At 40.1% G+C, this 10,528-nt stretch overlaps 1 protein-coding gene across 1 annotated transcript in view; it reads left to right on the top strand.

The window, feature by feature from the left end:
* The window catches only part of ADCK2 (aarF domain containing kinase 2), a 16,623-nt gene extending 7,326 nt beyond the window's left edge, over positions 1–9,297 (top strand). The window contains exons 4-10 of the mRNA XM_015817246.1: positions 278–424; positions 1,479–1,607; positions 3,236–3,331; positions 4,187–4,438; positions 6,068–6,196; positions 7,072–7,125; positions 8,494–9,297. Of these exons, the coding sequence (XP_015672732.1) occupies positions 278–424; positions 1,479–1,607; positions 3,236–3,331; positions 4,187–4,438; positions 6,068–6,196; positions 7,072–7,125; positions 8,494–8,625 (939 nt within the window). The 3' untranslated portion in view covers positions 8,626–9,297. The remainder of the gene's footprint in view (positions 1–277; positions 425–1,478; positions 1,608–3,235; positions 3,332–4,186; positions 4,439–6,067; positions 6,197–7,071; positions 7,126–8,493) is intronic.
* The last annotated feature ends 1,231 nt before the right edge of the window (positions 9,298–10,528 follow it).

Raw genomic sequence — 10,528 nt, 5'->3', positions numbered from 1 at the left:
TATTTCAATAGCCCAGAACAGTGTTTTTCAACTTTCGATTGGGGAATTCTGGGGGTTGAAGTCCACACATCTTCAAATTGCCAAGTTTGAGAGACTTTGTCCCACAAATAATAAAGACCAGAATTCATAAGAACAGAGAAGCTTCCTGACAGTATTACAATCCCCATACAATAAATAATAAAATCTGGAAGTATGGACCATATCATCACAATACCTGAATTGTTGACAGTGATGGGTGTTTGTTCATAAGAGATTGTTTGTCTTGTGTCTTGCTTAGGTGCTGCATCCTGGATTAGTTCAGCAGGTCCAGATGGATTTATTTCTCATGAAAATTGGCAGTCGATTTCTTGAGCTTTTCCCTGGAATTAGGTGGCTCAGTGTGACTGAGATTGTGGAAGAGTTTGAGAAACTCATGATTCAGCAGGTAGAAACAGTTTGCCTTGAAATTTGGCTTATAGTTTTGTTTTATTATTTTATTTTCTGCCCTCATGTCTCTCTAAGCCAGTGTTTCTCATTTTCAGGAACTTTAAGGTGTGTGGACTTCAACTAGTATGTGTTAAAGTTGCTGAGATTGAGAAACACTGCTCTATGAGAAGCATTATTTATACTTCACAGCCTTCAATTTGTGGAATTTCATTTCACATTATTGCAACTGACATAGGATTAGTATTTCTAAATAAGGAGGGCCTATAAAGTTTTAGAAGAATTTAATGTTTGGTATTAATTTTGGTTTTCTGTATCTTCTCCATCAACCGGTACCTTGTATCAACTTTTTAGCTGTTCCTTCCATCCCTATTTATTGGATTTTTATTAGTAAATAAATACAAATTTGGCCTCCTGCAAACCTATAGCTTCCCCCAGATTGATTTTATTACCAAATATTTTATTTCATGTGACTTTCGTGTTTTAAACTTTCCATGTACTTAGTCATATTTTAAAAAAAATATTTAAGATTTCAGCAAGAAAATATGACCAAATACAGTATTAGTTTGTTGTGTGAGACCAAAAACAACTATAAATATCTCTAGAAAGGAGAAGGGAAGACATTTGGACAATTTGACACTTGTAATCCAGATGTGTCACAAGGCAGATTTTTTGTTGTGACATCATGATGCACATCAAGTGATTTTGGTTCTGCTGTAGATGGAAAGAGAAGCCTATGATCCAGGTGATTTATTCCAGGTGTAACCTTTTATCAAGATATATTCTGTTCAGCAATCTGAACAGTTTTGTTATCCATATTATTACCGATTGTAGCACAAGACAATACTTGTTCATAAGATTGTTTCATTTATTTATTTTGTTATTATTAAGTAGGAAACCCAACAATGTTCTAAAGAAGCTTAGGCTATTAAGTAGGCTTTGGCCCAGAGTTCTTGAATAGTTTTATGGCTAAATGAGGATTTGAATATGGTTATCTTAGTGTAGTAAGAATGTGTGATCCTTGTACATATCCTTTTTTTCTTCACTTCTTTTAGGTTGACTTGCGCTATGAAGCAAAAAACCTAGAACACTTCCATCTGAATTTCCAAGGTACAGATTATGTGAGGTTTCCCCTTCCTCTGCACCCATTTGTGACAAAAAATATCCTGGTGGAAACTTTTGAGGTAAGAATACTGGTTACATGAAGCAGGGATAGGCTTCTACCCAGCCTAATAGAGATGCTAGGAGTTCTGGTTCAGCAACATCTGGAATTTCCACTTTTCCATCTCTGTCAGTTAACAAAAATATATCTTAACTAATTTTATGAATATTTAGAAACTGTTAATATCATGAGTCAGGAAAGCTCATCACTTCATCGGTATCAATGGATTCTCACTTCCCTTCTGCCCAAATTTTACCGGCTTGAGGGGCTAAAGTTTGGCAGGATTGCAAAAAGTTGAGAAAAACTTAAAAACTTCCCTCTATTTAAATACAAGAGTGCTGATTAACTAGTTCTGTGTTCAACTTTGTTTGATGGAAGATCTCTCTAAGCTGGAGACTATTCCAAAAAATAGAGGCAGAGTCAGAAAAATAACAACAACAAAATGGTAAAAAAGACAGAGAAAATATTTAATTTAAATTAACTTGTATTAAATATGAATATTATCTTACATTATTTAATACTTTTTTTCTTCTGTCACTTTGATGGTTATTCAGTGGCAACCTTTTCAAAGATCATCAGTGTTGTACCTAAGCTTTTGAAGGAAGCAAGGTATCCTTGGCCTCAAAGGGTACACCTTTGGCCCAAAAATGTTTTTATTTTTCCAAAAGGCAACTGGACTTTCTTGGCATTTTCTTTGAAAACATTTAGCTTCTCATCCAAGAAGCTTTTTCTGAAGAATTGAAGAAGTTATTGGTTGAGAAGTGGAATGTTTTCAAAGAAAACATCAGGAAAGTCAAGTTGCCTTTTGACCTGGATGATTGAGAATCTCCACAGACATCGGTACACTCTTGGCTTACATAGACTTTTCATTATGTGTAATTTGGGATTTGAGGGCTGGATGTCTGTTACTCAGGATGAAATAAATAATGGTTTAGCTCCTTGAAAGAGGATCACAAGACTAGGAGTACATGAAAGAAAAACACTTCTCCAGAAGCAGATCTGTAGATAACTGCATTCATTAAAGATGCTTAAGCTTTAAAGGCTACAAAACCACACTGTGTTTCTACACTGGACATGAATGCCATTATAACTACATAGGGGTAATGCTGAGAGGCAGCATCTTTGCAGTGCTGACAAATAATGGCTTATATCAGCGGTTCTCAACCTATGGGTTGCGACCCCATTTGGGGTCGATCGACCATTTCACGGGGGTCGCCAAACAAGGCTGTCCGCCATTTTTTTCCCCTTTTCCGGCAGGTGCCTTACCTCCCTTGAGCTGGGCCAGCTGGTGGTCGGCCTGCTCCGTCTCTGCCGCTTGCCAGCTACGCCTCGGCCGGCGCAGGGGGCGGAACCACGTATGCACGGCGCTCCCGGGCAGGGAAAGTCCTCGACTTACGACCGGTTTAGTCCTCGACTTACGACCGGTTTAGTCCTTGACTTACGACCGGTTGGGGTCGCGGCATTAAAAAGGTTGAGAACCACTGGCTTATATTTTAATGCAGAAGCCTGGTCATAGTCTGCAGCCCATACTAGATAATGTTTATACTAGATAAGACTTTTAGACCTCATGTTTCATCATACATCATATTCTTGAAATATTTGTTGGCAAGCAAATATCGATTTTCCTGATTTTCCTGATCTTTGTTTAAGGAGAGCAAACCCATATCCCAATATTTGCACATAGATACCAAAATGGAACTACGGCAAAAAATAGCCAAGATGGGAATGGATATGCTTCTAAAGATGGTAAGAGAACATTGTTAAGCTGTTCTTGGCCAGTTTCTTCAATTTAGCTTATATTGTAATAAAATCATATGGAGTATTATTTTTTAAAACCAAGTAATCCCAATGGTGCAATCTGAATAAATTATGCTACATAATGAATTCTGCTCTTAAAATTGCTGGCAAGTGAAGACCAGGCATGATAGATCTTGTCTGGGAGCTGGAATGACAAAGCAACAATTCCCTATTTGGGAAGGAAAACACTAAATGGTAAAGCCTTCCTAAAGAAACAGCCCAGTGAAAATGGAACATGTTGCTAGGTGGGGATAGAAACGGAAAGGACAGGGACTAAAACAGTGTTTGGAATCCAAAATGAAAATAGACATTTTTGTGGCTTCCATTTGCTTCCTCTGCTACTCTTGCTTAAGTAAGTGTGGCCTTGCTTATGTAGCCAAAATAACCCCTTTTAAACCTACACCCACAAGAGATAGAAGCTAGAGGCCTGAGAGGAAATTGCTTGATTTTCCCCAGGAAATTTGCTTAAATACATAAAATATTTAGCAAAAATCCTTAAGCAAAAATGATTTAGAGGGGGCTTGCCAAATCAACTGCACTCAGAGGCAATAGAGCAGTGTTTCTCAACCTTGACAATTTTAAGGCATGTGGACTTAAACTCCCAGAATTCCACAGCCAACAATGCTGGCTGTGGAATTCTGGGAGTTGAAGTCCACATGCCTTAAAATTGTCAAGGTTGAGAAACACTGCAATAGAGGCTGTTGAAAACAGTGATCCTATGCTAGATAATGGCTTCTTAATATGAATTACTTGCCACAAGAAGGTGTAACTTTTTTTTTAACAAACTGTTTTTCAATCATTCAGGTGTTTGTTGATAACTTTGTCCATGCTGATCTGCATCCTGGGAATATCCTGGTACAGGGAGCAGAACAGTTTGGTGATCATCCTGAAGATGGGGCAGTCATAGTGGATCTGTTGGATACATTAATTGTAGAATTACAACCCTCTTCCTCACCACTCCGTCTAGTGCTTCTGGATGCAGGGATTGTAGCTGAGTTGCAGAGTGGAGATCTGGAGAACTTCCGGGCAGTGTTCACTGCTATTGTATTAGGGCAGGTGAGTTCTGAGTTTAAACTGTGACTTAGATAGTTTCAAAAGTTCAGAAGAAAACATCTACTCTTTGAAAAGTATAGCGTGCTTTTCGTGATTCATCTCTCCAGTGTTGTGCCTCATAAAAGGTCTATTATGTTGAGTTAGAGACATGGTTCACACATTGTATTGAGACATAGGTTTTTGAATACGTTATATTTTCAGGGTTTGCACATGATAATTCCTGAATTCCAGAATCATTGGTTGGGTTTCCAAACATGCTAATGAAAATCAAGCAAATAATGGCATGTTGTAATTTACCATGAGGACCCAACAACTGCAGCTGCCAAAAAAGCCAACACAGTGCTAGGCTGCATTAACAGGGGGATAGAATCAAGATCACGTGAAGTGTTAATAACACTTTACAATGCCTTGGTGAGGCCACACTTGGAATACTGCATCCAGTTTTAGTCACGATGTAAAAAAGATGTTGAGACTCTAGAAAGAGTACAGAGAAGAGCAACAAAGATGATTAGGGGCCTGGAGGCTAAAACATACAAGGAACGGTTGTTGGAATTGGGTATGTCTAGTTTAATGAAGAGAAAGACGGGGGACATGATAGCAGTGTTCCAATATCTCAGGGACTGCCACAAAGAAGAGGGAGTCAGGCTATTCTCCAAAGCGCCTGAAGGCAGGACAAGAAGCAACGGATGGAAACTAACCAAAGAGAGAAGCAACCTAGAACAGTGATGGCGAACCTTTTAGAGACTGAGTGCCCAAACTGCAACCCAAAATCCACTTATGCATTGTCGAGTGCCGGGTGGGTGTGGCCCATTGGGTGGGTGTGGCCAATTGGGTGGGCACGGCTGCAGTGGTAACGGCAGACTGGGTGGGACTAAAAAGTTCAATCAATCAATTCCAACTTTGCAAGAACTTTTTTTTCCCGCGAGAAGTTGAAATTGACTGATTGAACCCCCCCCTTTTTTTTTTTGCACATGGCGGCGGAGGCCTAAAGTGAAAAGGTTTTATAAAACCCAGCTGAAGGCCTAGGACTGGGGCTACCACGCGCGTGCCCACAGAGAGGGCTCTGAGTGCCGCCTCTGGCACCCGTGCCATAGGTTCGCCACCACTGACCTAGAACTAAGGAGAAACTTCCTGACAGTTAGAACAATTAACCAGTGGAACAACCTGCCTCCAGAAAAAGAGTGAATGCACCAACTGGAAGTTTTTAAGAAGAGACTGGACAGCCATTTGTCTGAAATGGTATAGGGTTTCCTGCATGAGCAGCGGGTTGGACTAGATGACCTCCAAGGTCCCTTCCATCATCATCATTATCATCATCAATCTCAATGAGTACTAATTATGGTTGAACTAACCAGAAAGCCTTTAACTAGAGTTAGAAATCATGAATTTTGGATCAGGATTTACTCCATGGTTAAAAAAAATCAGGGGTAGCTATATGTTTGCACCAAAACTCTTTAGGTTCTACTTGGCCTGTTATATTTTGATCTTAACTATGTTGGAATAAGAACTCCAATAAAGACAAATATTGGAGAGGAGCAGGGGCTGGGGGAGAAATTCCTTGAAAGTGGGGAGGTTTGCTTAGCAAACACCATGCCTTGAATCCACCTCCATAAAATCTAATTTATTCCCTAGGGAGAAAAAGTGGCTGAATTGATTCTTCATCACTCCAGAGCTAACCAGTGCAAGGATGTCGAGAAATTCAAGGCTGACATGGCAGAATTGGTGACAAGGGCTAGAAGCAATGCTGTTGCACTGGAGAAGGTCAGCTTCTATTTCAGTGTGCTCTGAGCACAATGCATGGCCTGCCCCGTGACACTGGGCAGAGAAGCCATGCTCTGGGTACAATCATCCAGAGACCTACAGTATATTTGGTGATTCCCAGGAGAAATGCCTCCCTCCCAAATTAATTAGCTCCATTCCTTTTGATATTCTGAAAGTCCCTCAAGATTTGGTTATATAATTAGGCTTGGGCTTCCCAGGGAACCAGAGATAAGCTCAGATGGTGCCAATTCTTATCCTCATTTTGCCTAGGGTTGGTAAATTTGATTTCATATTTTTTCCATAATTTTTCATATTTTCCCCTCTCCATCTTTTTTCCCTTTTTGTACTTTCTACTTATTCTTATTTATAATCTTCTTAGTTTGTATTTTTTTAATCTTCATAATTTTAAACTTCAACAGAAATATTTTAAGAAGGATCGTTGCCAGTCAGTGTCAGTAACGCAGGAGTACACAGAACATGATCTGATAAAAGTATACTGCTTCCTATAATCCAAGTCTGGGATACAAAAGTATTACGCCAGGGGCTGCCACTACAGAGCTTTAGAATCCATTTTTGGCATTTGAGGAGGGGGATTTAAAGGGCAAGGTTAGCACTCCTCCCCCCAAAGAAAATCAGGCCTATTTTGGGTCTTGCTCTGGGAGTTGAGTTGAGTTGTTCAGAATGATGCTGGAAGCCTTATTTGGCTCTTTGTCTGACAGAAATTATACACACAAATTCTAAACACACTTCAGTAATGTTGAAAATCTGTTTTCCAGTCCTTGGCATGATTCTAAGCTATATTTGAATTCGTGATTCCTTATTATGATGCCCTGATCAATTGAATTGTATTTTTTATTTTATTTTTTCTACTACAGTTTCAAGTTGCCAGCTTATTATCCAGTGTTTTCAGGTTACTTATGATCCATCAGGTGAGATCATTTACGTGTAAGAACTTTTTCACAGTGGCTTAAAGCCATGTAACAAGCAGGATGTGTATCTCATGTAAAGCATTGCATATCTAGTGTTTCTGGATGCTGTGGTACAAAAACAAAGTCCCAGAAAAGTTTGACTGCTGAAAATAGTCAATATAGGTGGTCCTGAATTTATGACTGGTCGTTTAATGATTATTCAAAGTTACAATGGCCTGGAAAAAGGTGCCTTAGGGGCCATAAAGTACTTCTGATTGACATAAAATGTCACTCTACAGCCCACTTCCCGTAGTCACGTGATTGCTGTCTGGGTGCTTGGGAACCTGTTTCCATCTACGACAAGTAGACGCAAGTAGAAAATAGATACAAAACTGATCAAGGAGAGATTCAACCTAGAAATAAAGAGAATTTTTCTGACAGTGAGAACAATCAACCAATGGAACAGCTTGCCCTCAGAGGTTGTGGGTGCTTCATCACTGGAGGCTTTCAAGAAGAGACTGGACAACCACTTGTCAGAAATGGTACAAGGTCTCCTGCTTGAGCAAGGGGTTGGACTAGATCAGACATGTCAAACACAAGGCCCAGGGGCCGGATGCAGGCCGCAAAGTGGTTTCATGTGGCCCGCGAAGCAATCCTGGAAACAGTGAGAGAACGGCCCCCACTGCCTTGGCCCTGGCCCAGGCCGGCCGGGAGCCAATGTACAATTTTGTGGTGGCCATCTATGCTGAAATGCATTCAGTCTTAGCTCCACAAGGCTGTCCAGAAACAGCGAGGAACCAGCCCCTGCCACGTTGGCCCCGCCCCCTGGGTGCATGCTGGGGAGGTGTCACCCTTTGTGAGGAATGAAGAAATGCACCATGTCTTGGTGCTTGCCCCGGTCCCACCCCCTTCTGCCAGAGACCCTCAGATCTGTCCCACTCCTGCCCAGGTCCCCAGAGGCACCCTTGATACGAACGATGTAGAACTGGCCACGCCCACCCAGCAGGCCACATCCACTCCATCCACGCCCACCCAGTAGGCCGCACCCACCCTGGCCACACCCACCCGGCCCCCCAAGGGCAACCGCAATGCTGATGCAGCCCTCAATGAAATTGAGTTTGACACCCCTGGACTAGATGATCCTGCAAGATCCCTTCCAACTCTGTCACTCTGTTATAAAGTTGCTAAGAACCCCACGATCATATGATCGCTATTTGCAGTCTTCTCTGCCAGTTTCCTCAGAAAGTCCATTACAAACTATTGCATTTGTTTTAATTCCTATTGTAAACATTTTTATAAAAAAAACAGTCTGAAAATGTGAATATAATTTTTATTTATAACAAATAGCTGATTTTTTTTCACCTGTTTTATTAATCTTTGTGCTTTTAGGTAAAATTGGAAAGCAACTTTGCCTGTGTTGTTTTTGCCATAATGGTTTTGGAAGGTCTCGGTCGCTCCCTAGACCCTGATCTGGATGTTCTGAAGGCAGCTAAACCTCTTCTCATCAATCCACCAAATTAGGAAGAACCCTTCCCTTAGTGAGAAGCTTGTTGTCAGAGTTTACATTTGAAAACTGAGAACCTCTTCAGATGCTATGCACTTTGACCTTTGAATTTGGAAACTAAGGTCTAATGCTTTAAGGAGTACTCATCTGCTTCAGTTAGAATGAATAGGACTATTCTGGTAAGAAAGAACTGCAAGAGTTTGATTCAGAATGCTGACATTAAATGCATCTCTAGATGCATTCTAGTCCTTCTGCCAACACATGATTTGTTCTGTTTCCTGGTACACAAAAAAATTCCTTACGTTGCACCAAACCCATTTACAGGTTCAGTACTTGTCCAACTCCCATGTCAAGACAATGGACAATGGACAATGGAAAACAAAGATGGCATCTCTCTCTCTCTCTCTCTCTCTCTCTCTCTCTCTCTCTCTCTCTCTCTCAGATTTGTATCAGCATACAGCTGTCTTAGCTGTAGAGAGACTGCTCTGGAAAGCATCAAGGATTTAACATGGTTAAAATGATTATTGTAATTTCCAGTGAATTAATATGCAGTCGTTTATGTTCCAAAATATTATTAGCCACATTTCTTTTTACTAATATAGAGACATATTTTTAGAAGAATATATTTCTAACTACTGATGTTGGGAAAGTTGGATGAATTAATAAAAAGCTTTTGGCAAGAAATGTTTTTTCAGTCTGCTTCTGTACTGGTTTTGTGTAAGTGAAAGAAACAGGTTTTCTAAAAATTTCCTTTTGAATTTTGCTTGTTCAGATCAAAAGCATGACATTACAAACAAGTCCCAGACATATGGCAATGAATATTCCATCTTTCTGCCCAAGTGGGCATTTCAGGTGGACAATAGAAACCTAAAAATGTGCACCCATGAAAATAAGATTAATATAGTAAACTGCACTGCAAACATTAACAACACAGATACACAGCTTGGGGGCCCTAGAAAAGGGATTCCTAAACTTTTTTTTACCATTGCACTTCCCCTAAAAAGTCAAAATGAACACAAATCTACAATGAAAACAGTATAAAAGAAATTTGGGGAAAGGTGGCTTTATTGTAACAGTGCACAACTAAAAGTTTCTTAGGGGAGTAATCATATTAGAGGTCCTTAATCTGAATTTGGGCTTTCAGGAAACTACTCAAAAGGCCCGAAGTACACGCTGGTAAATCCAGACTATTATTACCCATAAGAGAGACAACAACCAGAGCAGTACAGTTTCACCTAATTACTAGGAAACTCTCAATGCTGGCTGGGGAATTCTGTAAAGTTACTGAAACGGAGGAATACTGGCCTATAGAATTAGGGATAGGGCTTTGTCTTGTTGCTCATGGTCAATCTTATTGGTGTAGAATTCTGTGTGTGTGGTGATCCTGCTCACAAGGAGGGAGTCAAGCTATTTTCCAAAGCGCCTGAAGGCAAGACAAGAAGCAATGGATGGAAACTAACCAAAGAGAGAAGCAACTTAGAACTAAGAAAAAACTTCCTGACAGTTAGAACAATTAACCAGTGGAACAACCTGCCTCTAGAAGCAGTGAATGCTCCAACACTGGAAGTTTTTAAGAAGAGACTGGACAGCCATTTATCTGAAATGGTATAGTGTTTCCTGCCTGAGCAGGGGGTTGGACTAGATGACCTCCAAGGTCCCTTCCAACTTTATTATTATTGTTGTTGTTGTTGTTGTTGTTGTTGTTGTTATTATTATTATTATTATTATTATTATTATTATTATTATTATTATTATTATTATAGCATGTTCTTCCCTGACAGTTGTGTCATTGCAGCAGAGCAGATTTTACTTTTAGCCTACAAAATAGAGAACAAGATGAACATCATTAGAGATCTGTAACAATGAAGGCAATTCCAACTCAGAAGGCAGCGTAAACCCTTGTTGCCAATAAGAGCTTGA

The sequence above is a fragment of the Protobothrops mucrosquamatus genome, unplaced genomic scaffold, assembly GCF_001527695.2.
Source record: "Protobothrops mucrosquamatus isolate PMUCROS unplaced genomic scaffold, P.Mucros_1.0 scaffold_126, whole genome shotgun sequence".
Taxonomy (NCBI): domain Eukaryota; kingdom Metazoa; phylum Chordata; class Lepidosauria; order Squamata; family Viperidae; genus Protobothrops; species Protobothrops mucrosquamatus.
Note: the sequence above shows the minus strand (reverse complement) of the source record. Positions and strands in the feature narration are given on the sequence as shown.